Source organism: Myotis myotis, unplaced genomic scaffold (assembly GCF_014108235.1).
Source record: "Myotis myotis isolate mMyoMyo1 unplaced genomic scaffold, mMyoMyo1.p scaffold_m19_p_38, whole genome shotgun sequence".
NCBI classification, from domain to species: domain Eukaryota; kingdom Metazoa; phylum Chordata; class Mammalia; order Chiroptera; family Vespertilionidae; genus Myotis; species Myotis myotis.
Genome location: NW_023416344.1, coordinates 1,523,124 through 1,549,127, shown reverse-complemented (window position 1 = coordinate 1,549,127; position 26,004 = coordinate 1,523,124). Strand labels below are relative to the sequence as shown.

Below are 26,004 nucleotides of genomic sequence, written 5' to 3'. Positions count from 1 at the left end.
CCCTGGGTGGGGGGTGGGGTGCTAAGCCTCTCTCTCTACTCTTATGAGTAATCAAAGGAAGTAACACTTTCCTTCACAGAGGACGAGGCTCTGCAGACCTAGGCCCCCCATCGGGGTGTGCACAGCCCCAGGAGCTATGCCCTCGGGGACTAGACTCAGCCCTCTGGCCCTGGCTGGGCTATTGCGGGCTGGGTCCACAAGATGGCCTTGCGGGAAAGGACCCTCCAGTGAGCATGTGTGGCCCCGGAGCCAAGGCTGAAAGGGCTGCTGACTCCAGGGAGAGGTAGGTGCCTGTGCGACACACTCGGACCCCTGCGGCTGGCTCCCGGGGCCTGCCGGAGGGACAGGGACTGCTGAGGGGCTAGGCTGCGCTCTTCTGGGCCAGGCTGGGCTCGTTGGGGTTCGCTGGGCTTCTGGGGGGCTGCGCAAAAGACAATGTAGGCAGACAATGCCCTCCGTGTGGGTGTGCCAGTTCCCGTTATCTGGGGGAACCCTGTTCCCAGCGCCTGGCTACCGGTTATGAAGCAGCGCCTGAAATGCGCACAGCGGCACAGCGTGCAGACCGTCCCCGGGCCTTCCCACAGGGGCCTGGAGCCCCCTCTGCCTTTTCTGAGTGCGCCCCGGATGTCCTGGGGTGAGGGGGCCCCTCCTCCTAGTCCTGGTGCCGCCTAGGGGCGGGGCCAGGCCGGGAAGACGGCGCCCCATCCGCCCCGCGCACGCCCCCAGCGCGAGCTCGCCAGAGCTGCTCTGAGAATTGCGCTCCCCTCACGGTTCAGAGCCCGCGCTTTGGACCTTCCGTTCGGCTCCTGGAGGAAGAGCGAGTCCCGAGTCCTCAGGTGGGTTGGGAGAGGAGGTGGGGAGCCGGCGGGGCTGAAGAAGCCCTTGTTGGGCGGTTGCTTTGTGGAGCCGGGAAAGTTGGTGTGAAGACGCGTAAGCCGGAGCCGAGGGCGTCAGCGCAGCGCGCATCTTCTGGGGGGACGGGAACGGCGCCCCCGGGAGGGTTCCCCGAGCGAGCGGGCGCGGGTGCCGAGGCGGGAGCTGGGAAGGGTTCCCCAGCCGGGGTTCTGCTGGGCCTGCCCAGCGGGGTCTGCTCCCAGCGCCCGACTGGCAGGCACGTGAGCGCGGGTCAGGCGTTTCTGGGGAACGGAATGCGCCCTTTAAATCCCTCAGCGCTCCGGCTACGCACTTGGCCACACACAGTGAATTACATGGGTTTCCCGTCGCCGGCTCTTTCCAAGGACCTGGACGATCACTTCCTTGGGCTTACAGACCCGGGCCTGGGCCTGGGCCTCCTCCTGCGCGGGGCCTCGCCCGCTGAGCCCGGACTTAGGGGATGTGGATGGTTCCGAGGAAGAGAGCAGGAGGCTGTTAGTTAGCACTGTGGGCAGCAGCTCTGTCCTGAATACAAGGCAGTTCCTTGTCGCCTAAACCACGTGGAAAGGCCACCCCTGGGGCTTGCCAGGTAGGGGTGCTGGGGCCAGGGAGATGGCCTGCAGCTGGGATGCCAACTCTCACATGATGGCTGGTGAGGCGTCAGTCTCGCTGGAAACAGCGGAGGTGAAAGCTCTCGGGAACCTCACAGGACGGGGAACATCTGCCGTTACTGCAGATGGCGTTTGCAGACATGCGTGCGGTTGTTCACGCCCGTGTAAGGGGGTGATTTAGGAGTCTCCGTTCCTCACGGTTTGCTGCGCCGACGAAAAGCCAGGGCTGATACTAACTGGTCTTTGAGACAGTTCCAACCGCCTGGGGCTTGGCCGAGGTCTGCGGGCGTCAGGAGTGATGGGGCAGAGGGAGACCCAGCGGTACCCACACCTGAGACACCTGGGACAGGTGTTTTTGTGTTTCTTTTTTGATATTTTTATTGATTTCAGAGAGGCAGGGAGAGGGAGAAAGAGAGAAACATCCATGAGGAGAGAGAATGATGGATCGGCTGCCTCCTGCACATCCCCTACTGGGGACCGCAACCCGGGCATGTGCCCTGACCTCCTGGTTCATAGGTCGATGCTCAACCACCGAGCCACGCCGGCTGGGCCTGTTGAGCTGGAGGCCCGGTGGTCAGACATGTGTTTTGGAAAAATCACGGAGGTCGTGTGGCAGGGAGCAGCTAGCCGGCTGGAGAAGCCACTGATGGCCTCGCCCTGCGTCTGAGGGGGCTGCCGTACGGCAGGGCGGGGGCACTTCATGGGTGAGGGCTCAGCTTGGTCACGGGGGCGGGGGGGGGGGTGTTTCCATTTGTGAGGGGTGCACCTGGGTGGAACCAGTGCCAGGGCCCTGGGGCAGAGCCAGGAGCCGTCTCAGGACTCCCTCGGGGGTGTCTAGGCACCTTGCAAGGTCAGGGAGACAGGAGTGTAGTTGGACACAGTGGTCTGGGCTGCAAGTGGGGACGTGGGCGTCACCCGCCCGGGGGTGAGAACCTCGTGCGCTGGGTGGATTTTCCGCTGGTTGGATTTTCCGGAGTTTTGGTTCCGGATTTTGTCTTTGTTGCCAACTGTGCTTCCCCCTCCTCCCTCCCCCCGCCCCCCAGGCACCAGCAAAAGTCAGGACACATGTCCCTGGGTCTGGGAAGGGGGGTGCGGGTGCTCCTCCCTGGTCATGGGGGGAAGGGGGGTCACACGGACACATGTCCCTGGGCCTGGAGGGGCCACACATCAAAGGCACCTACCTCGGTTGCAGGTTCCTCCCCGTCCCAGGCCCTGGTCGGGGCTTGTGCAGGAGGCAACCAGTTGATGTCTCTCCCACAGTGATGTCTCTGTCTCTCCCTCTCTCTTCCACTCTCCCTAAGAATCAGTGGAAAAATATCCTACGGTGAGGATTAAAAATAAAAAGAATCAACCAATCAGTCATCAATAAGTGGAACAACAAATGGATGTTTTTCTCTCTCTAAAGAAAATCAATAAAAAAAGAAAAAGGAGGCCTTTCTGGTGTCCCGTTCGGCAGTGAGGGCCCCCTTGCAGTTTGCTCGTAATTCGTGGTGCTTTCTCTCCGGCTGACCTAGTGAGCGGGCGGCGGCGGCAGCAGACCATGCATCTGGAGAAGGAAGGCGGCCGGCTGAGCTCCGGCAAGCTGGAGGTGGAGCTCCATCAGACGTCCGCTTCCCCGCGTGCTGGCCTGGGACTCGCCACCATCAGCCGCCGGCCACAGCTGGGAGTCAGGGGGGCAGACCGAGAGGGCCCCTACCCCCAGCAGGCGATCGGGCAGAGCTGCTGGGCTCCTGTGGACCAGGATTTTGGTTCCTTCCTCACAGAGCAGAGGTGAGTTTAACATGGTTTTAGCGCCCGGCCGGTGTGGCTCAGGGGTTGAGCATCGAGGAACCAGGAGCTCACGGTTCGACTCCCGGTCAGGGCACATGCCCGGGTTTCCAGCTCCGTCCCTGGTGGGGGGGGGGGGGGGGTGCAGGAGGCAGCCGATGGATGATTCTCTCTGATCATGGATGTTTCTCTCGCTCCCTTCCTCAACCACTGGGCCACACCGGCCAGACAGAACTCCAGCTTTTTTTTTTTTAACATTATTTTATTTATTTTAGAGAAGAAGGGAGAGAGAGAGAAACATCAATGATGGGAGAGAATCATTGATCAGCTGCCTTCTTCACGCCCCCTACTGAGGATCGAGCCCGCAACCCGGGCCTGTGCCCTTGACTGGAATCGAACCCGGGACTCACTCCGATGCTCAATCACTGAGCCAGACTGGCTAGGGCCAGCTTTTTTTCTGCAGAGACTGAATTTAGACCCTCACAGGAGACCTTTATCCCTGCCGCTCACTCGCTTGTGTCTCGAGGGCGCCCCCTGCCGGCGGGGACGGCACCTGTCGCGTGTGCTGCTCTGTGTGTCTTTCAGGTCTCGCTTGCCTTTCACCGGGTTCTGCAGCTCCGGGCCCCGAGATCCCTGCCTCACAGAAAGCACGCCTCTGCTGGGGGGCCCCTCCCAGGAGCCGGGGTGAGTGCCCCCTTCCGCCAGAGGAGGCCTCTCTGAGCATCGCCCGAGGTCTCGGGGGTAGGCCTTCTTCCCGGGAAAGGAACTTGTCTCTGACGCATCAGGGGCCAGGCTCACTGCCCCTTACTGTCAGCTCCAGGGCCATGGTGTGTGTTTGTGTGTTTGTGTGTTTGTTTGTCTGTTTTTAATATGTTTTTATTGATGTCAGAAGGAAGGGAGAGGGAGAGAGAAAAACATCCACAATGAGAGAGAACCATGGATCGGCTGCCTCCTGAATGCCCCACACTGGGGATCGAGCCCACAACCCGGGCCTGTGCCCTGACCAGGAATCGAACCCTGACCTCCTGGTTCCTAGGTCGATGCTCACCCCCTGAGCCACGCCGGCCGGGCTAGCTGATGTTTCTTGAAGGCCCACAGTGCATTTTGAAGATCCGAGTGGATTCAGACTCCCCTGGACCCAGTTGTTCTGTGATGTCCGTCCGTAGGGCCAGGCCCAGCCCCTCGACATCTGTCCTCGTTTTCGAAGCCGGGAGGGAGTCCGCATGTCCCACGCCAGCGTGAGATGTGGTCCTGTGTTGGAGACGGGCTTCGTCTTGTGAAAATAACCCCCATGTTGCTTTCCAGGGCGCAGTGCCTGCCCGTCTGCCACCCAGAGCTCATCACGGCTGAGTCCTGGGACCTCAGCTCGGCCGAGTGGGAGGGCACATCGCTGCTGGGCAGTGAGGCAGCCGGGTCCTCCAGATCCGCCTCCTCGGACAGGGGGGACCTCCTGGAAGGGGCTCCCGTCCCATTCCGCCTCTCCAAGCTGAGGTAGGAGGACCCGGGGCCCCGTGTGGTCCAGGGTGAGGTCCCACAGCACGGCCCTGACCGGGAATCGAACCCTGACCTCCTGGTTCATAGGTCGGCGCTCAGCCACTGAGCCACGCCGACCGGGCACGTGTAGCTTCTTTGTGCTGACTGGCCTCCGCCTTCCCCAGGCCTGACAGATGATTGGCTAATCATCCCTGGGCCGGAGGTGACAGGCAGGCGTGTGGCCCTTGTACCGTGTCACAGAGAGAATCTAAACACGAGGTCTGAGCCGGGGTCCCCCAGGGCCTCCCAGAGGCGTCTGAGGTTTGGCGAGCCTGGGCACAGGCAGACGGGACAGCCGGCAAGTGACGCAGACCCGGCTTTTCTCCGGCAGGCGCTGTGCGCGGCGGCTGAAAGTCACGGGCCTCTTCGTCTTCGTGGTGATGTGCTCGGTGAGTCCCACGCCTGGGGGTGCTGGGGAGCGGGCGCCCGAGGTGTGGGCTCACAGGCTTCCGTGGAGGCGGGGCCTGGGGGGGGGGAGGCCCTGGCAGAGCTCCTCTGTCCTGGTCCCAGGTCCCAGGCCCTGGCTTTGCTCCGTAGAAGACAACCGGCTGCCCCTGGGTCCCCCACTCCCTCCGGGGGGCTCCCAGGCTGTCCCTCACCCCATGCAGTAGCACTCGTTACTGGTGGGGGCCCCGTCCAGGGGTGGTGGGAGGCCCCCGCATGTCCCGGGACCCTTTCAGGTGGTGCCCTGGGCCTCGGCCAGGCGGGCCATATTTGGGGGGGGGGGTGTTTATTTGCTTTTAAATATGTTTTTGTCACTTTCAGAGAGGAAGGAAGGGAGAGAACATTGATGTCTCTATCTCTCTCCCTCTCCCTTCCTCTCTGAAATCAATAAAAATATATATTTAAAAAAATAATCAAAGCCCATGGTCGCTGAAGATAGTAGAACGGATCAGAATTTGATTCTGATCTCTAAGAGGGGCTATTCGGAGTCAGCTGGTGGATGTGGGGCACATCAAGCAATACCATCGCCACCCCCTATTATCTTTTTATTTTTCTCTTTCAATCCTCCCCCGAGGATATTTCCCATTCATTTCTAGGGGGAGTGGAAGGGAGAGGGAGAGACAGAGAAACATCGACGTGAGAGAAACACATCGATGGGTTGCCTCCTGCACGAGCCCCGAACCAGGGCCCAGGCCGGGGAGGAGCCTGCAGCCGAGACACATGCCCTTGACCGGAGTCGAACCCGGGACCCTTTGGTCTGTAGGACGACGCTCTAGCCACTGAGCCACACCAGCTCCTCCCCCTATTTTCAACGGTGACCCATCTTCTGTGAGCCGTGTCGCGCTTACCCACAAGCCCTCCTGAAGTGCTTCTGCTCACTGCAGGTCTCGTTCAGCCTGTACCCCGACGAAGGGAAGCTCTGGCAGCTGCTGGCCGTGTCGCCGCTGGAAAGCTACTGTATCTAAACCGAAAACCGTGCCGGGCGGGAGGCGGACGGTGGCTGAGGCTGAGAGTCACAGAGCAGAGAGGCGCCCAAGCCCAGTTCCAAGGTCACCGCACAGGCCACAGGACGCTGAGTGAAGGACGAGGCTTCAGGACAGAAGGGGAGGGCGCTGTGAGAGCCCGCGGTGGGCGGGTGGCGGCGAGGATCCCCACGCGAGGTGGCTGCCGCTTTCAGGTGCCTGGGTTCTGGTCCTGGGTCTGGCGACGGCTTGGTTTCTTCCCGTTGTGTGTCCTCTGGGTCCCTGGCAGGCGGCCTGGCTGGTCGTGAAAAGGCAGACGTGCGTGTAGGATAGACGTTCGAGTGTGTGCGTCAGCTCCGGCTGACGGTGTGGATTCAGCACCCGTTTCTCAGCTCTGGGGGCTGGAAGTTCAAGGCCAGGGTCTTGCGGGCGGATCTGGTGTCTGGTGAGGTCTCTCTTCCTGGCTTGCAGACAGCCGCCTTCCTGCTGCATCCTCCCAGGTGTTCCTTGGTGCTCTGTGTGGAGTGAGAGAAAGCTCTCTGATATGTCTCTCTCTCTCTTTTGAAACCATTTTTTATTGATTGATTTTAGAGAGAGGAAGGGAGGGAGGGGGAGAGAGAGAGAGAGAGAGAGAGAGAGAGAGGGAGAGAGAAACAAACATCGGTCTGTTGTACCTCTTATTGGTACAACATTCATTCGTTGGTTCTTGTGTGTGCTCTGACCGGGGATCGAACCCTGACCTCCTGGTTCCTAGGTCAACGCTCAACCACCGAGCCACGCCAGTTAGGGCTGGCATCTCCTGTTATAAGGACACTAATCCTGGCCGGTCAGGGCCTCACTGATGGCCTCAGTTGCTCCCTTAGAGGCCCCCCCCCATCTCTACACAGCCAGGCAGGGGGGCCAGGCCTTGGACGTGGATTTTGGAGGGACACGGACACTGGTCCGTAGTCCTGAGGGAACACTTGGAGATGAGCGTGTGGAGGGGTTTGTGTGCATCTGGTCAGAGGTGGGCAGTGTTGTTGTTTGTGGTTGCCATGGTAGCCTCTCTCCATCTGGGCGTGGCTCACCTCCCCCGGGGCTGGAGAAGGGGGTGGACTCCAGGCCTCTCCTTGCTCCGTGCTCACCTTAACGTCCCCCAGCTGCGAACCTCAGCAGCCGGTCCGACTCCACGCTGCTCCAGGTGGACCTGGCGGGGGCCCTGGTGCCCAGCGGCCCGAGTCGTCCGGGAAGAGAAGAGCATGTGGTGGTGGAGGTGACGCAGGCCGGTGCTCCGGGCTCCAGGCGGCGGCCCCAGCAGGTCCTACGTCTAAGTTATTCGGAAGGAATTGTGAACACTCACCCCAGCGCTTTATAAACCGGCTTTCCTCCCTAACGGACCAGATGGGGAGGCAGGAGGCAGTGGGGCCATTATCCAGCGAGCCCTCGCCTTTTGCTCTGTCTCTGAAATTCTCTTTTTCTCCCTTTTCTCTACGTCAGTTACCAAAATCTTGCCATTTCAGTAAAATCAAACTAGGAAGCACATTTTCATTGTTGTTAATCCGCACCGGAGAATCCTATATAATGAAAGCTTAAGTTGCTAAGTGTCTGACCGTCCGTCGACCGCTCGACCGGTCACTATGACGTTCACTGACCACCGGGGGGCAGATGCTCCAACCAGTAGGTTAGCTTGCTGCTGGTGTCTGGGCGAGAGGGCTGGACATGCCCTGGAGCCTTCCCTCGGTCCCTCCCTGGCCAGCCGGCCCCCATTGGTCCCCAGTCGGGACTAGGCAAGATGGCCTGATCGGCCCCAATCGCTGCCCAGGCCGAGGAACCCCACCCATGCACAAATTTGTGCACCGGGCCTCTAATATTTTTCTGTTGATTTTTAGAGAGAGAGGAAGGGAGGGAGGAAGGAAGAAGGAGAGAGAGAAACATCGATGGGTTGCCTCCTCTTCTGACCAGGGCCAGGGATCGAGCCTACTACCCAGGTACGTGCCTTTGACCAGAAATCGAACCCATGACCCTTCGGTCAGGGCAAACGGGTAGCCGTTTTAGGCAAGTGTTTCTCCTATGTTGCCCACTAAGACGGAGGCCTCCAGGCCCGGCCGGCATGGCTCAGGGGTTGAACATGGACCCATGAACCAGGAGGTCACAGTTCGATTCCCCATCAGGGCACATGCCCGGGTTGCAGGCTCGATCCCCAGTGTGGGGTGTGCAGGAGGCAGCTGATCAATGATGTTTCTCTCTCATTGATGTTTCTCTCTCTCTCTCCCTCTCCCTTCCTCTCTCTCTAAAAAAATTAATACAATTCGTATTTTTAAGCATCACGCAGAGGCCTCCGAAGTGGGCATTTCCAGCTCCCCGTGGGCTGGGCTGCTCGTGTCGGGGGGCGGGGGGACTCTGGGTTTCTCCCTTCCCCCTTTTCTGATGCTAAACCAGCACCCTGTCCCGGTGCCGGTCAAGGTCAAAGCCTTACCATGGTGTCACTCTTGGACTCTCAAGGTCACTCACAACTGGACCGTGTTCATAGACCCGCGACGCAGCGAGCACGTGGTGGTGAGCAGGACCTTCGAGGTTCCGAGCAGGTGGGCCCCCGGTGACGGCCGTGGGGGCTGGCGTGGGAAGGAGGGACAGGAGGGGCGTTGCCGACAGCCAGTGAGAGGCTCTGAGCACCGGCGCTCCGTCTGCAGGGACGGGGTTTCAATCAGCGTCCGCGCGGCCCTGCAGCAGCCCCGGGCGGTGCCCCTGCTGCTGGCGCACCAGCACCTCCGTGCCAGCGTGGAAGCCCAGGTGACCGCGGCCGCCGCCATCCTCACGGGGGTCTACGTGCTGATCATCTTCGAGGTAACCCTCGCGCCCGTCCCGGCCTCACCCACATGCCAGTGCCTTTCGCTGGTCGGGGGCCCCCGCGTCTCCATCGAATGGTGGTAGTGTCTTTCCTGAGAAGTGACATCGCCATCATTTTATTTTATTATTTCTGAAAATAAAGTTTTATTGATTTCAGAGAGGAAGAGAGAGGGAGCGAGAGAGAGAAACAGTGAAGAGAGAGAATTATGGATCGGCTGCCTCCTGCATGCCCCCTGCTGGGGATGGGGCCCACAACCCGGGCCTGTGTCCTGACCAGGAATCGAACCCTGACCTCCTGGTTCCTAGGTCGACACTCAACCCTGAGCCACGCCGGCCGGGCTCCGGATGGTTTTACTATCCACCGGGCACCACTGCTAATGTGAAACACAGTTTGGGCCAGAAACACAAGATCACTGATTTTTCCTTAATTATTGATTTTCGTGGTAACGAGTTATTGCCTTAGCAGCTTCCAGGGGTGTCCGCTGAGTTCTTTTTGGGGTCTCCTGTTTCTCTGAATGACGTTCGGAACATAGGCATTTAATAAATTCGACATGCTCTAATCTGTTACAGTCACGAGGAATTTCAAAAATGCAGTCCAAGGCCAATTTTTTTTTGAAAAGACTTCTCTGCTGTGCTAGGGTTTGTCATCTCTCTCTCTCTCTCTCTCTCTCTTTTTTTTTTTTTGTATAATTTTGAAGCCTTTGAAAATTACATAGTTTGGGCCCTGCAGGCTTCCTGGTAGAAGCTACTTTATGTATCCAGCCTCCTGCTTCTGCTTGAGGGTCACCTCACCCCTCAGGAAAGAAAAGCAGCTGTCGTCAGGGGATGCGTGAAGGTGGCTGTGTGTGCCGTGGGGGTGTCTGGTTTATGGCTGTGTGTGCCGTCGGGGTGCCCGGTTTGTGGCTGTGTGTGCCGTCGGGGTGCCCGGTGTGTGGGACAGGAGGACCCGCGATGCATCCATCGTGCTCACAGATGTGGTATAGGATGGCCAGGCCGGCCCAGACTGACGCCAGCGCAGGCTGTTGTGTCTTAAACCCCGTGGACCGGACGCCAGTCATGTCCTGCTCTCTCTCCAGATCGTTCACAGGACACTGGCAGCCATGCTGGGCTCCCTGGCGGCGCTGGCGGCTCTGGCTGTGACGGGGGACGTAAGTGGGGCCATTTCCCATCGAGGGCGGAGCCTCCGATTCAGGGGCGGCTCAGGGGTTGGGCTCCGCTCCTGGTTCCCACTGTTTTATCTACTGTCCCACCTGCCCCTCCAGGAGCGAACAGACTTTTTGTTGTTAATCCCACTGGAGGATACTTTTTTCCATTAACTTTTAGAGAGAGTAGAAAGGAGGGAAGGAGAGAGGGAGGGGCGGGGGGATCAAAGTGAGAGAGACACACTGATTGGGTGGCTCCTGCATGTGCCCCCACCAGGACTGGGGATGGAACCTGCGACCCAGATACGTGCCCTGAACTGGGGATCGGACCTGCGACACTGTGGTGTGCGGGCCGGCGCTCTAACCACTGAGTTCACCGGCCAGGACAGAACTAACAGACCTCATGGCTCTGAGGAGTGTTCTCCGTTTGACACTCTCTCTCTCTCTCTCTGTCTGTCTCTCTCTCTCTCTCTCATTTCCTGTATCTGTCTCCATCTCTAAAACAAACCTTTTAAGAAGAGAAATGTGCTTTTCTTGCGACTCAGTGCAAAGGCCTGACGTCGGGATGCTTGGTCGCCCCGGTTCTCAGCGCGATGTGCTATGACTCCGAGGCCCACGGACGGACGCGCGGAGTCTGGCTCTGGCTCTGGCGCAGGCTGGGCGCCTGGTAGAGGCAGGGTGCCCACAGGAGCCCCAGCAACCCCAGGACTGACGGGCGGCTTTCTGCTTCCTCGCAGAGACCCAGCCTCACCCACGTGGTGGAGTGGATCGACTTCGAGACGCTGGCCCTGCTGTTCGGCATGGTAATCCCGGGCCCCGGCACGCACCCCCCCGGCCCTCCCCCGGGCTGGGCTGTCCCCGCTGCTGCCGGTCCTTCTTGTAGCAAAGACACACGATCAGCCTCCAGGGCCTCAGCGGCAGGAGGCAGATCAGTAGCAGCACCTACGTGGGCGATAAAGGGCGTCAAGAGCAAACCCGTGTCACAGACCAAGTATAAGTACTAAGACCGTGCGTCACGCCTTCAGATGTGCTCAGGAACCAGAGGCCAGAGCTTATTCTATGGTCAGAGGTCAGAGTTCAGCTCAGACCGCTGGGGTCAAGGGCCAGGCGTCAAGTTGCCTTTTGGGGTCATCGAGGGTGCGTATTCCCACCAGCTCAGCGTCGTCAATAGGAAGAAACGCATTGCGTAGCAACCTGGGCTCACACACAGCCCAGAGGTCAGTGAGCGTGCCCGTGTGCCTGCTCTTATCTGCACGCCTTGGGCCACTGGGTGACGGAAACTCTTTATCTGAGGAAACGGAATGTGGCCCCGTCAGCACCGAGCCGGTGGCATTGCTCAGGCCGCATCCAGGCCCCTTTGCCTCCGGCTTCTAGTTTGTGGGAGTGTCACCTCCCGTCTCTGCCCCCAGGTCCCTGGAGCAGTAAGAGCAGCTGTGTTTGCTGTGCAGGTTCGGGGGGGGCGGGTGACCATGTACTTGGGGCACATGCTCTGGACCAAACGCAGGTGCCGGCCTCCAGCAGGGGCTCCACGCAGGGCCCACAGGCGGAGTCCGCCCAGCACAGCCCAGCGCGGTGACAGGCAGCTGCCGAGCGCGGACGTGCCCAGCTCCCCTGACACCTCGACCCCCTTCTCCTCTCCCCGCAGATGATCCTAGTAGCCATATTTTCAGAAACCGGATTCTTTGATTACTGTGCTGTCAAGGTAAGTGCAAGGTGGCATGGAATAGTTAGGTATGTACTCGTTGATTTTATTTACTTCCTAGCGTTACATATTTAATAAGTAATGCTACTATTGACTTATTTTAGATTTTTGTTGATTTCAGAGAGGAAGGGACAGGGAGAGGGATGTTTGCCGGCTTTGAGCACCATTTTCGTTTTTTAATCCTCACCTGAGGATATGCTTATTGATTTTATTTTTTTAAATATATTTTTATTGATTTCAAGCCCTGGCTGATGTGGCTCAGTTGGGATTTCAAAGAGGAAGGGAGAGAGAGAGAGAGAGAGAGAGAGAGAGAGAGAGAGAGAGAGAGAAACTGTCTCCTGCACGTCCCCCACTGAGGGTCAAGCCCGCAACCCGGGCATGTACCCCAACAGGGAATCGAACCGGCAGCCTTTCGGTGCCCAGGCGATGCTCAGCCCCCAGCCACACCGGCCCGGCTGTGTGTCTAGGGACTCTAGCTCCTGGCCCACCGTGCGTTGTGCACTCAGACCCCTGGTTCTCAGAGCCCCTCGGGGAAAGTTGCGCCCGCCTTCCGCCCGCTGACCCCGGCCCGTCCCCGTCTGGTGTGTCCCAGGCCTACAGACTGTCGCGGGGGAGGGTGTGGGCCATGATCATCATGCTGTGCCTCTTCGCCGCCGTCCTCTCCGCCTTCCTGGACAACGTCACCACCTCGCTCCTCTTCACGCCCGTGACTATCAGGTGGGCGTGCGGAGCGGCCGGGGCTGGCGGGGCTCTGAGCTGGGAGGGGGCGGGGCTCTGAGCTGGGAGGAGGCGGGGCTCTGAGCTGGGAGGAAGGCGGGGCTCTGAGCTGGGAGGAGGGCGGGGCTCTGAGCTGGGAGGAGGCGGGGCTCTGAGCTGGGAGGAGGGCGGGGCTCTGAGCTGGGAGGAGGGCGGGGCTCTGAGCTGGGAGGAGGCGGGCCTCTGAGCTGGGAGGAGGGCGGGGCTCTGAGCTGGGAGGAGGCGGGGCTCTGAGCTGGGAGGAGGCGGGGCTCTGAGCTGGGAGGTGGGCGGGGCTCTGAGCTGGGAGGTGGGCGGGGCTCTGAGCTGGGAGGAGGGCGGGGCTCTGAGCTGGGAGGAGGCGGGGCTCTGAGCTGGGAGGTGGGCGGGCCTCTGAGCTGGGAGGAGGGCGGGGCTCTGAGCTGGGAGGAGGCGGGGCTCTGAGCTGGGAGGAGGCGGGGCTCTGAGCTGGGAGGTGGGCGGGGCTCTGAGCTGGGAGGTGGGCGGGGCTCTGAGCTGGGAGGAGGGCGGGGCTCTGAGCTGGGAGGAGGGCGGGCCCTCCTGTCAGCCCGGAAGACCCCGCTTCTCTGCGGTTGGGGCAGTGCCGTGGAACGCGGGTTCCTCCTCTGAGGTCAGAGGGCGTCGTTCAAGGGCGGGGCGTTAGGGTGTTGGCGTCTGAGAAGAGGCCATGTCGTGGGCTACTGTGTCCAGAGGTGCCGTGTCCGACGCTTTGGCTAGAATGTTGTTGTTGTGAATCCTCACCGAGGCTATTTTTCCACTGATTTTTAGGGAGAGTGGAAGGGGGAGGAGAGACAGAGGGAAACGTCGATGTGAGAGAGACACATCGATTGGTTACCTCCTGCACACGCCCCGACCGGGGCCCATAGTGTTGTCGTCATTCATCCCCAGCATTGCCTTTCCTGTATGTGTGTGTGTTTGTGTGTGTGTGTGTGCATGTGTATGTTCGCGTGTGTGTGAGTGTGTGTGTGTGTGTGTGTGTGCATGTGTGTGTACACACTTCCCTGTACAAGCTCTAAAAACATTTAGGTTGCACTTGGCCTTTCCCATTTTCCTCTATTTGTGTGTGGGGGTTTTTAGGTCTTATATTTTTATAGATTTCATAGTGGAGGGGAGAGGGAGGGAGAGGGAGAGAGAAACACCGATAACAGAGTACCGTGGATCGGCTGCCTCCTGCACGTCCCCCACGGGGGATGGAGCCGCCACCCGGGGTGTGCCCTGCCAGGAATGGAACCCTGACCTCCTGGTTCACCGGTCGACGCTCAGCCACGGAGCCACATTTCTCTCTGCTTGCGGCAGGTTGTGCGAGGTGCTCAACCTGGACCCCCGGCAAGTCCTGATCGCGGAAGTGATCTTCACCAACATCGGCGGCGCGGCCACCGCCATCGGGGACCCGCCCAACGTCATGATCGTTTCCAACCAAGAGCTGAGGAAGATGGTGCGTGCCAGGCCCCGGGGCGGCTCCCGCAAAGCCAAGACCCGCCTCCTTGCCCACTCGCATCCTGCTCGGCCTGGGGGCCTTTAGACCCCGTGCCCATGTCCTCCCTTCACATGACGTGCTGTTGGCCGGCCCGAGAGTGGGAGGCTGGGGGACTGGCCTTCCCGCGTAGAGCTAAGTGGTCTGAATTCATTCTCGCTCCGACGCATTTTAAAACAATAAGTTTTCATTGATTTCAGAGAGGAAGGGAGAGGGAGAGAGAGAGAAACATCCATGATGAGAGAGAAGCATGGATCGGCTGCCTCCTCCACGCCTCACGCTGGGAACCGAGCTCACAACCCGGGCCTGTGCCCTCAGTGGGGAATCGAGCCCTGACCTCCTGACTCAGGTCGACGCTCAGCCACCGAGCCCCACCGGTCGGCTCCTTCTGATGCATTTTTAAGGAAAGGCTTGGATGGCAGCTGTCGATGGCAGGCCAGGAACTGCTGTTTCCCCGTGGGACGCGGGGGCGGTGTCGTGGCGGCGGGAGGCCCGTCGTGAGTCTCCCTGTCCGTCCCCAGGGCCTGGACTTCGCGGGGTTCACGGCGCACATGTTCGTGGGGATTTGCTTCGTTCTGCTCTTCTCCTTCCCGCTCCTCCGGCTCCTCTACTGGAACAGGAAGCTGTACAACAAGGAGCCCAGTGAGATTGTGGGTGAGTGCCAGCCCCTTGTCACTTAGACCCGCGCGCACCACGGGGTGGTCTTGTTCCCCCGGGGAAGCTGCCAGAGAAAGGCTGGTGTGCTCAGTGGCTAGAGCGCCCGATTCCCGGTCAAAAGCATGTACCTGGGTTGCAGGTTTGATCCCTGGCCCCAGTCGGGGTGCGTGTGGGAGGCCACCCATGGATGCCAATCGATGTGTCTCTGTCACATCCATGTTTTTCTCTCTCTCTCTCATCAATAAACATGTCCTCAGATGAGCATAAAGGAAATTCTTCACCCAGACTTGAAATCACACGACTTTAGCTCAGCCGTGTGGCTCCATGGCTGACCAGGAGGTCACAGCTCAATTCCCAGGCAGGGCACAGGCCCGGGTTGCAGGCTCAGTCCCCAGTGGGGGGCGTGCAGGAGGTAGCCGGTCCGCGATTCTCTCTCATCATGGCTGTTTCTCTCTCTCTCTCCCTCTCCCTTCCTCTCTGAAATCAATAATATCTTTTTTAAAAAGAAGTGACATTGCTTTGCATCCACGGTAACTTTCAAAAGTCAGCTGTGTCTCCTGCGTCCGTGACAGTCACGCGGTGCTGGGAGGCGCCGGTGGGTGTGGGCCAGGGTTTATCTGTGCGTCCCCGGGCGGGGCTGGGAGGGGCCGTGTGTCTTGTTCTGGGCGGCGGGGAGGGAAGCAGGTGTCTGCCGACGCCCGAGGCTTCAGGGGGCTCCAGCCTTGGCTTCCTCTCCCTGCAGAACTGAAGCACGAAATCCACGTGTGGCGCCTGACGGCCCAGCGCATCAGCCCGGCCAGCCGGGAGGAGACGGCGGTGCGCGGCCTGCTCCTGGGGAAGGTGCTGGCGCTGGAGCGGCTGCTGGCCCGGAGGCTGCACACCTTCCACAGGTACTGGCTGGGCTGTGCCGGGGTCACGCTCGGCCTACCACGCCGGTCGTGCTCGTTCCCGGCTGTTCCGGGGGTGGGACGGCATCGGCCACCTCTCCGCCAGCACCGAGTCGTGCCCCGACGTCCCACCGTGTCCAGACCGAGTGAGGGACAGGGCGGCCCCAGGGGACCGGAGGGGAGCGTCCTGCGTGCAGCGCCCTGTGCTCGCCCTCGTGGTGTGTGATGGTCTCTGCCTTCGCTGAGCTCTGCTGAGCCCTGGTTAGGGAGGAGAAAACCAAGGCTCAAAGAGTGAGCGACTTGCCCAGGGTCACACGGCGAGGACAGGGTGCAGGGGGGCGGGAGGCACCTCTCGGCCACCCCGTCCCGCGCGCGGCACAGCAAGACTCGAAAAGAACGAACGTGACAGGCTAACCGACACGGTATTTTACCTGTGACTGACTCAGGGAGCCCAGAGAATAGCTGATCATACTCAGCTCATTTTCTGCCCTTTTAGAAATACAGGTATACACACACATTTTTTTACTGATTTCAGAAAGAGGAAGGGGGCGGGGGAAGAGAGAGAAATGTCCAGGAGAAGAGAGAATCACGGATCGGCCTCCTCGTAGGCAGGTGCCCCGGCCCGGAACCGAACCACTGAGCCACACCCGCCCGGGTGGGAGACGTCTGTCCACGTCGATTTCCAGGGAATTGAAATCGCCCCCAGAGCGAGTGGCGTTGCTTTTGGTGCTTTGTCCTTCCGTGAGCCGAGTTGTAATTATGTCACATCCTCATTTGGGGGGAAAAGAAGCAAATTCAGAAAACGAGTGAGGGAGGAACACAGGGCGGCCCAGCGACCGTCCTCCCCTTGTGCCCATTCGGGCCAGTGTCCTGACGAGCCTCGTGCTCACGCGTGCACACGCTCGCACACAGTCCATCATGCGTGCCCATCGTCTCGTGGGCTGTTTTTCTTCGGAAACACAAGGCAGACGTCTTTCCCAATCCACAAACCCGGCGTCCCCAGCCGCCTCGTGACCTGGCCTCACCGGCGTCCCCGGCCGCGTGACCTGGCCTCACCAGCGTCCCCGGGACAGCACCCTGCACTCCGGCCCCCGCAGTGTCGCCAGGAAGCTGAGGCGCCTCCTCCTTCCGTTTCAGACAAATCTCACAGGAGGATAAGAACTGGGAGACCAACATCCAGGAGCTGCAGAAAAAGGTACCGGGGTCCCTGCGCTGCGTCTCACAGGACGGCCTGAGTGAGCATCCCCTCTCTCTGTGTCCCCTGTCGTACCCGAGACCTAAGTGATGCCCAGGAGCCCCCCGGGAAAGCCTTTTCCAGAGGCGGGAGGTGTATTTTGTCCACAAATCGATGATGAGAGAGAGTCACGGATCGGCCGCCTCCTGCACGCCCCCCACTGGGGCTCGAGCCCGCAGCCGGCGTGTGCCCCGGCCGGGAACCGGACCCTGGCCTCCCGGTTCGCAGGTGGATGCTCAGCCACTGACGTTCATAACACATTTCCTCACAATCTCCTGTCCCGTCCACGATGTCCCCGTTTCCATCCTGGGGAGAAATCCCCGAGGGATTCGGCCCCGGGGACGCGGGCCCCACGGCAGGAATCGGACGACGGCCTTCTCTCCCAGCACAGAATCTCGGACAGGGTCCTGCTGGCCAAGTGCCTGATGGTGCTGGGGTTCGTCATCTGCATGTTCTTCCTCAGCTCATTCGTCCCTGCCGTCCACCTGGACCTGGGTGAGTCCCTGCGGTCCGGCTTTGTCGCCCTGGACGCCATGGGCCCGAAGGGGAGGGTCCACGCTTGTTCCAGCCCTGGCTGTGGTGATCAGTGGTTAGAGCGTCGGCCCAGGGACCGAAGGGTCTCAGGTTCGACTCCCGGTCCAAGGCACATGCGCCTACCTGGGTTGCAGGTTCCATCCCGGCCGGGGCTTAAAGCCTCGATGGCTACAAAACTGTGTGTGTTTAGCCTGGGACGTCAGCCCTTGGGGCTGAAGGGTCTCGGGTTCGATTCCGGTCAGGGGCCTGCGCCTGGGTTGCAGGCTGGATCCCCGGCCTCGGTCGGGGCACGTTGGGGAGGAAACCAGTCGATGAGTCTCTCTCACATCGATGTTTCTCTCTTTCTATCTCTCCCCCTCCCTTCCACTCTCTCAAAACCACTTGGGAAATATCCTTGGGGGAGGATTAATAGAAAAATAAAAAAGAAACATAAACTCACCATCACCAATTTTAATTTTAAAGAAATCTGTTTGCAGGTCTGGTTCATATGCAGGAGCTTCTCTCCGAGGGCCCTGGGAGATAGATGTAGCCTGTATCTTTGTTGTTCACAGTGAAGGGAGTGAGGTTGATTAGGAAGAAAAGCCTCATTAGCATATGTTAATGCATCATTATTGATTCCAGGGAGGAAGGGAGAGGGAGAGATAGACACATTGACAACGAGAGAGAATCATGGATCAGCTGCCTCCACAACCCGGGAACCGTGACCTCCTGGTTCATAGGTCAGAGCTCAACCATTGAGCCACACCAGCCGGGCCGTGCGTTCACTATCCTGACTGTGGTGTTGGTTTCGTGGGCATGCAATGACCCAAATTACAAACCATACATTTAAAACCCGGTCAGGTTGCAGGGTGAGTTGTCCGCAATGAGGAAAAAGGCGATCGCTCGGCGAAACGTTAATGAGCGAGAGATCAGTCGGACTCCGGCCACAAGCCCCTTGTTTGCCCCACAGGGTGGATCGCTATTCTGGGCGCCATCTGGCTACTGATCCTGGCGGACGTCCACGACTTCGAGGTCATTCTGCACCGAGTGGAGTGGGCGACGCTGCTGTTCTTCGCGGCACTTTTCGTGCTGATGGAGGTGAGGCTTCCCGGCTTTTGCAGAACGACCTTTTACTGAGATTTTTTTTTTTTAAATATACATCTTTATTGATTTCAGAGGGGCAGGACAGGGAGAGAGAGAGAGAAACATCCATAATGAGAGAGAATCATGGACCGGCTGCCTCCTGCACGCCCCACACTGGGGATGGAGCCTGCAACCTGGGCAGGTGCCCTGACCGGGAATCGAACCCTCAACCTTTGGGTGTACGGATGGTGCCCCAACCAGCTGAGCCACCTGGCTAGGGCTCTCCTGGCTGTTTCAATGCCTTTCTTCAGTGCCCCTGACTTCATGTTCATTTACATTTACAGTCCCTTGGGCCCCCTGTAACTTTCCCCTCCTTCCTGAGAAATCTCTGGATTTTTAAAAGGTTTGGTCATAAGGCCGAGCTGCTCTCTCTTTATTTCCCCCTGTATTCGGTCCATTTCTGTGCCCTGTTTCTGATTTTACCAGGGGGGCGGGGGGTGCTGTGTTTTCAAATGCCGGCTGGAGCGTGTCTCATTCGGGTTGAAGTCTGGACTCAAAGTTCTCTCCTGCTTCATGGAGACGGGAATTTTGCTCAGTCGACGTGTGAAATTCCGATGCTTGATGTTGTCTTGCTAGCTCTGTACACATGACTTCCGATTTCTCTGGCGAATTTAATGCGATTGGATTTGCCTTTAAAACAAAACAAAAAAACACAAAAAACAAGTCCTGCCCTGGCTGGTATGTTCAGTGGTTAGAGCGTCCGTCCCTGCACGAAGGTGTTTGATTCCTGGTCAAGGGCAGGTACCTGGGTTGCAGGCTCAAGCCCCGGTCGAGGCGAGTGCGGGAGACAATCGATGTGAGATGTTTCTCTCTCTCTCTCTCTGAACCCTCCCTTCCACTCTCTCTAAAAATCAGTGGCGCCCCAGCCGGTTTGGCTCAGTGGATAGCGGGTCCCGGGTTCAACTCCGGTCAAGGGCACGTACCTCGGTTGCAGGCTCCTCCCCGGCCCGGGCCCTGGTCGGGGCGTGTGCAGGAGGCAGCCAACCCATCGATGTGTCTCTCTCACGTCGATGCTTCTATCTTTCCCTCTCTCTTCCATTCTCCCTGAAAATCAACGGGGAAATATCCTCTGATGAGGATTAACAAACAAACAAACAAAAAAAAATTTTTAAAAACCCTGGGGCGTGGCCGGGAGAGGTCACTAGAGAAAAGGAGACATACGTAACACGTTCAACAACAATGGATTTAAAAACAAATAAATAAAAGATAAAGTAATGCCGAAAACTATCCTCAGGAAAAATACTGGCGGGTGAGGATGACCAAAATAAAACAAAACCAAAAAACCAATAGCACCAATTCTTACCCAAGGGCGCCCTCTGCTGGCGGCAGAGGGAAGTTGGGTCTGACTGGCAGGACCTGCCGTGGCTGCTCAGTGGCCGCAGGAGGCTTCTTGCTGGTCCTGTGTCCTTCTCTCCCTGGAAATGGGGCAGCTGGGCGCTGCCAGGAGGGCCCATCTGCCTCTCACCCCGTCACCCGCCTCCCCGCAGCCCGGCCACCCCAGCCCCGTCTGTGCAGCCGTGTTTCAGGGTCCTGCCCATCCCCTTCCTGCCCGTGGCTGGCCCTTCTCTGTCCTCACTTGGGTCTGTCTCTTTCTGGGGCAGGAGCTTGGGGGCTGGGCTGTGTTCTTTTAATATATTTTTATTGATTTCAGGGAGGCAGGGAGAGAGAGAGAGAGAAACATCCATGATGAGAGAGAATCGTGGGTTGGCCGCCTCCTGCACGCCCCCCACTGGGGATCGAGCCTGCAACCTGGGCCTGTGCCCCCACCGGGAATCGAACCCCGACCTCTAGGTGCACGGGACGGTGCCCAACCGACTGAGCCACCCCGGCTGGGGCTAGAGACATGGCTTTAGCATGTGTTCTCCGTTTTAACCGATTCTCACTGACGCCCATTTCTTCCAGGCGCTGGGGCACCTGCACCTGATCGAATACGTCGGCGAACAGACCACTTCGCTGATCAAGGTACAGCCCGGGCGGCAATACGACGGGGGCTCCAGCCAAGGATCTGTTCATTTTGTAAAATTTAAAAAAAAAAAAAGTCTGGCAAGAATAGGTCCCATTAATTATGTAAAAAAGAGTACAGTCAGGGACTTCTTTTATCCTGGGTATCCTAGAGATGAAGGGCGACTTTTTAAAAATGTAATTACTGATGCCTGTCATTTTGCTATTAGCCTTTGGTTGAAACCTGTCTGAGCCGGTCGGCGTGGCTCAGAGGTTGGAGGTCAAACTGTGAGCCAGGAGGTCACGGTTCGATTCCCAGTCCAGGCACACGCCCGGGCTGCAGGCTCGATCCCCAGGATTGGGGCGGCGGGGGCCGGTGCTGTGTGCGGCCTGGGAACCGGAGGAGGGGCCGCCAGCGCCAAGGGCCCTGCCACCTGCCGAGTGACGCGCGCCCGTGTGGCTGACGGGCAGCCGCGATGCCCAGCCCCGCCCTCATCTCTCCTCTCAGATGGTCCCTGAGGACCGGCGCCTCGCAGCCGCCATCGTCCTGGTGGTCTGGGTCTCGGCCATCGCGTCTTCCCTGATCGACAACATCCCGTTCACAGCCACCATGGTGCGTCCCCCGTCCTGAGGCCCGCGTGCAGCTGGACACAGTGTGGGCTCCCCCTTCCTGCCGGGGAAGGCAGCATGGAACCCCGACCCGTCCGTCCCCTGGCTGACCCGCAGGCTTGGCTCACAGGCGGCAGAGCCAGGCGGACGGCTGGGAGCCGAGGGCCCCGGCCGCGCATCCTGGGTCAGCACCAGGGACAGCAGCCTTTCCCCTTTTGCTTCCGTTTATGTTTATTTTGTTCATCCCCACGCAAGGATGCTTTTCCCACCGATTTTTAGAGAGAGTGGAATGGAGGAAGGGTGAGGGAGAGGGAGAAACATCAGTGTGAGAGAGGCGCTTCGGTGGGTTGCCTCCTGCACGCTCCCCGGACTGGGGCTGGGAATCGAACCTGCAACCCAGGTAAGTACCCCCGACCTGGAATCCACCCTCTGCGACCTTTGGTGCGCGAGCTGGTGCTCCAACCACTGAGAACACTGGCCGGGGCTGCCGTTTGCTGTGAAGGGAATTGGCAGGCGCCCAAGGCAGAGGCTGGTTGAAGGCCTTTCTCCTTCCTTCCCTGGGAACACGGAGCTGTTGTCTGGCCTCGGGCCCTGGTGCTGGGCTTGGACAGGCCTTGGGGTTGTCCGTGTGCCCCTGACCCGGCCAAGATGGAGGGCACGTGCGAGAGGCCCCCACAGGGCGGCCCAGCCCTGTTCCCACGGTGCCTCTGACACCGCCGACTGTGCGGCCGACTGAATCTGTAATATTTTATTTCTTAAAAAATCAAACAGCCCTGGCCGATGTGGCTCAGTGGACAGAGCGTCGTCTGGGTTCGGTTCCAATCGAGGGCACGTGCCTGGGTTGCATGCTCCTCCCTGGCCCGGGCCCTGGTCGGGGCGTGCGCAGGAGGCAACCCATCGATGTCTCTCTCTCACATCGATGCTTCTCCCTGTCTTCCCCTCTCCTTGAAAACCAATGGAAAAATATCCTCAGGTGAGGATTCACAGATAATAAATAAATCAAGCCCTGGCTGGCGTTGTTCAGTGGTTAGAGTGTCGCCAGCCCCCGGCCTGGGTAATCTATGTGTCTCTCCCACATCGATGTTTCTGTCTGTCTGTCTCTCTCCTCCTCCCTCCTCCCTCCTCCCTCCTCCCTTCCACTTTCTAAAAATCAACAGGAAAAACACCCTCCTCCTAAGAGAATTAACAACAAAAAATGACCCGCAGCAGCCACCAGGGGGCAGCGAGGAGAAGGGGGACCCTTCCGTCCCAAGGCTGAACCCATGGGCTCCCACTCAAGGCCTGCAGGGTTCACACTCCCCTTTGGTTTCCTGCTCCCCGGGCGGCGGACAGGCGCCGTGGTCGGTGGTGGTGGGCTGCGGCCAGCAGCCACCCTGGGTTCCGGGGGCGTAATGTGGGGACCTCTCCCTCCGCAGATCCCCGTGCTCCTGAACCTGAGTCAGGACCCCGAGGTCAGCCTGCCGGCGCCGCCCCTCATGTACGCGCTGGCCCTGGGCGCCTGCCTGGGAGGTAAGGCGCTGCGCGGGGAGCGGGACGTCAGTGCCCCACGGAGGGGGAGCAGGGGGACTCGGGGGAGCGTGACGTTCAGCTCAAGTTCGTGTTTTCCTGCTCCACGTCTGGCCCATGGGGCTCCCACACTGCCCCTGAGCTCACAGGGCTCCTGCTGGAGACGGGTTTAACTCAGAAGCCCTCCTCAGTGCGGGTTTCTCGTCCCCTCCTTATGCCGTTGGGCATGAAAGGATGGATGGCCGCTGGCCTGAGAGGTGGAGATCGTTTGGGGTTTTTTAAATATTCATTTTATTGATTCAAGCGAGGAAGGGAGAGAGAGAGAGAGAGAAACGTCCATGCTGAGAGAGAATCACAGATCGGCCGCCTCCTGCACGCCTCCTACTGGGGGTCGAGCCTGCAACCCAGGCCTGTGCCCTGGACCGGGAATCGAACCCTGACCTCCTGGTTCCTAGGTCGACGCGCAGCCACTGAGCCTCGCCGGCCGGCCGGGCAACAGGCTAATGTTTAAGCCGATCGTGTTGTATGGTCCCTGAATGAGGCTCTCAATATCCAACGGCCCCTTGGTGGGAAGAAGGTCCCCCCCCTGCCCCCCGGCAGGAAGTGCTCACGGTTTAATATCGATGACTTGGCTGCAGAGCACGAAGACCCCAGACTGTGCCTTTGCTCCTGTCTCAGGGGTGTGTCTTATGTGCCCTTGATTCTGCTCCCGTGCCTGGCGCCCCTGTGAGTGAGTGGCGGCCGCAGCGGCCCATCCTCAGCGGCCACTCAGCTCCCGGGACCCACGCCCATGGCTTCTCTCTCGGAGCCCGTCCGTCTCGTGGTTGGCCTGCCCCCTGTCCTGCCGCCTTCTGCGTCTCAGCATCATTGCCTGTCCCCAACGTTCCGGGCGGAAGAGGACAGACGCCACCACCGCAGCCCACGCGGGCTTGGTCTTATTATTGAACCTGGTTTCAGGCAACGGGACGCTGATTGGGGCGTCGGCCAACGTCGTCTGCGCGGGGATCGCCGAGCAGCATGGATACGGCTTCTCCTTCATGCAGTTTTTCAGGTACTTTCCAAACTCTGTGTAGAGAGAGTCTCTTGTTTTGGTTTTCGTTTATTTCTTTAAAAAGAGCAACGCATTTCTTAAGCGCAAGGGGCGGGCATGTTTGCAGCAGTTACGGAGTCTTTGTGTAGCTGCAGTCAGTGCAGAGAAAAACCCCGTGAACAAAGGTGCCCAGCCAGGTGGCTCAGTGGTTGAGCATCGTCCTATGAACCAGGAGGTCACGGTTCGATTCCTGGTCAGGGCACAGGCCCGGATTCTCTCTCATCATGGGTGTTCCCATCTCTCTCTCCTTCGCCCTTCCTCTCTCTCAAATCAATAAAAAAATATATATTTTTAAAAGGAGCCCCAGCCAGTTTGGCTCAGCGGATAGAGCATCGGCCTGTGGACCGAGGGTTCCGGGTTCGATTCCGGTCAAGGGCACGTACCTCGGTTGCAGGCTCCTCCCCGGCCCAGGCCCTGGTCGGGCACGTGCAGGAGGCAACCCATCGACGTGTTTCTCTCACATCCATGTTTCTCTCTGTCTTGCCCTCTCCTTCCGCTCTCTCTAAAAGTCGGTAGAAAAAATATCCTCAGGTGAGGATTAAAAGATAATAAGTGCTTTCTGGCGCTAGCATCTTAGGGTTCTGTTTTTGTCGGGGGCCCCAGGAAATAAAACTGCAGGGGAAGGAAGGGAAAGAAGAAAGGACTTTGCATGTGAAAGTGCTGCGGGCAAGTCCTTTCTGATCTCACCCCCTAAGAGACGATTCTATTTCCATCCGCAGGGAATCGGGCCGTTCTTGCTTCACACACTCCAACTGAGCAACCGTCCCCCTTTAAGTTTCAAGGTGACCCTTTAAGTGCAAGGAATAGAGGGTATTTGAGGTAGGGTTCACTTTTCCTTCCTCGTGTGATGAAGTGTCGAGTGTGTGGCGTGGGTTAAACTCCACAGCCTCTGAGCCACACAGCCACGTTGAGCTGTGCAAACCCTTTTCTGTAGACAGAGGTAGAGGGTGAAACCTCACCGTTCTTTTAACATTTTCTGGGTGTCTGTGGGTTTGAAAATGAACTCTTAATTCTTTCTTTTAAAAGACTGAATGAGCAAAGCCCTCGATAGTTGTTTCACATTCATTTCTGCCGTAGTCTCTCTATTCTATTTTTAAATCTCACCCCAGGATGTGGGTTGTTTTTTTTAAAGTTGATTTTAGAGAAAGGAAGGGTGAGAGAGAGAGAGACATAAATTTGTTGTTCCACTTTCATTGGTTGCTTCTTATATGTGCCCTGACGGGGGATCAGACCAGCAACCTTGGTGTATCAGGAAAATGCTCTAACCAAATAAGCCATCTCTGGCCAGGCTGCTAGTTTATTTATTTTTAATTTTATTTTCGAGAGAGAGAGAGGAATGGGGAGGGGAAGAGAGAGAGAGAGAGAGAGAGAGAGAGAGAGAGAGAGAGAGAGAGAGACATTCATGAGAGAGACACATAGATCGGCTGCCTCCTGCCCTCCCCATACTGGGGATGGAGCCCGCAACCCAGGCATGTGCCCTGACTGGGCATCGAACCAGCGACCTCCTGGTTCTCGCGGCTCTCACCAGACAGCAGGTCCCACAATGCACCTGTCTTTGTGTTTCAGGTTGGGCTTCCCCATGATGGTGGTCTCCTGCATGGTGGCGATGTGCTACCTGCTGGTGGTCCACGTTGTGATGGGGTGGAATTAACAGGGACACCTCCTTTGAAGACCGAGGGGAACCTGACCCATCACCCACGTCTGGAGAACACTCCTCCATGGGCCACTCTTGGGAGGAGAAAAGGCGCTCACATGGGGGTGCGACGGAGTGTGGACCTTGGTACCCACATTCTTATCCGGCTGGATGCTGGCAAAACATGGCCGATAGAAACATGGGTCACTTCCCCAAGACACCCCGACAGGACAGACGTGCGTTTCAGGACCCTCCTTGTCAGAAAAGGCACCAGTGCCGTCATCCACCCCAAATGGTCTGTGTTGCTCAAGGTCCCTTCGCCCGAGGCCGTCCAGTTTTCCTTCGTGTCATCACTGTTCATATTAGAATAATGAGCGAATTGTGTCCCCTCCGAAGACACGCTGTTCCTTGGGAAGGCATACGCCTTGTAAGGCAACAGTTTATGTATTAAAAAAATAAATAAATAAACTCTCCCTTGGCAAATGGTCTTGGAATTCGCTAACCCCATCACATGTTGGGCGGTTTACATTATGCAACATGGCATTTTACGCCTACGTTTCTCTCTGGAGTTATTCAGTCATCAATTAAAACTCTAGAAATTCGGCCTGGCCGGGGTGGCGCAGTGGTTGAGCACCGACCTATGAACCGGGAGGTCACTGTTTGATTCCCGGTCAGGGCATGTGCCCGCGTGGCAGGCTCGA

At 58.6% G+C, this 26,004-nt stretch overlaps 1 protein-coding gene across 2 annotated transcripts; it reads left to right on the top strand.

Annotated features, from left to right (window-relative positions):
* The first annotated feature begins 717 nt into the window (after positions 1-717).
* On the top strand, positions 718-25,775 carry OCA2 (OCA2 melanosomal transmembrane protein). Of its 2 annotated transcripts, XM_036303579.1 has the most exons (24): positions 718-836; positions 2,999-3,254; positions 3,837-3,935; positions 4,557-4,742; positions 5,116-5,173; positions 6,113-6,185; positions 7,330-7,487; positions 8,672-8,754; positions 8,860-9,013; positions 10,093-10,164; positions 10,896-10,961; positions 11,804-11,860; positions 12,453-12,577; positions 13,913-14,051; positions 14,612-14,744; positions 15,490-15,637; positions 16,772-16,829; positions 17,255-17,363; positions 18,352-18,479; positions 20,427-20,486; positions 20,974-21,078; positions 22,490-22,583; positions 23,538-23,631; positions 25,237-25,775. In XM_036303579.1, the coding sequence occupies exons 2-24, from the start codon at positions 3,025-3,027 to the stop codon at positions 25,319-25,321; spliced, it is 2,514 nt and encodes an 837-aa protein (XP_036159472.1). In that variant the 5' UTR covers positions 718-836; positions 2,999-3,024; the 3' UTR covers positions 25,322-25,775. The 2 variants fall into 2 exon arrangements, with proteins under 2 accessions (XP_036159472.1, XP_036159473.1); XM_036303580.1 differs by lacking the exon at positions 718-836 and having other exon boundaries at positions 2,878-3,254.
* The last annotated feature ends 229 nt before the right edge of the window (positions 25,776-26,004 follow it).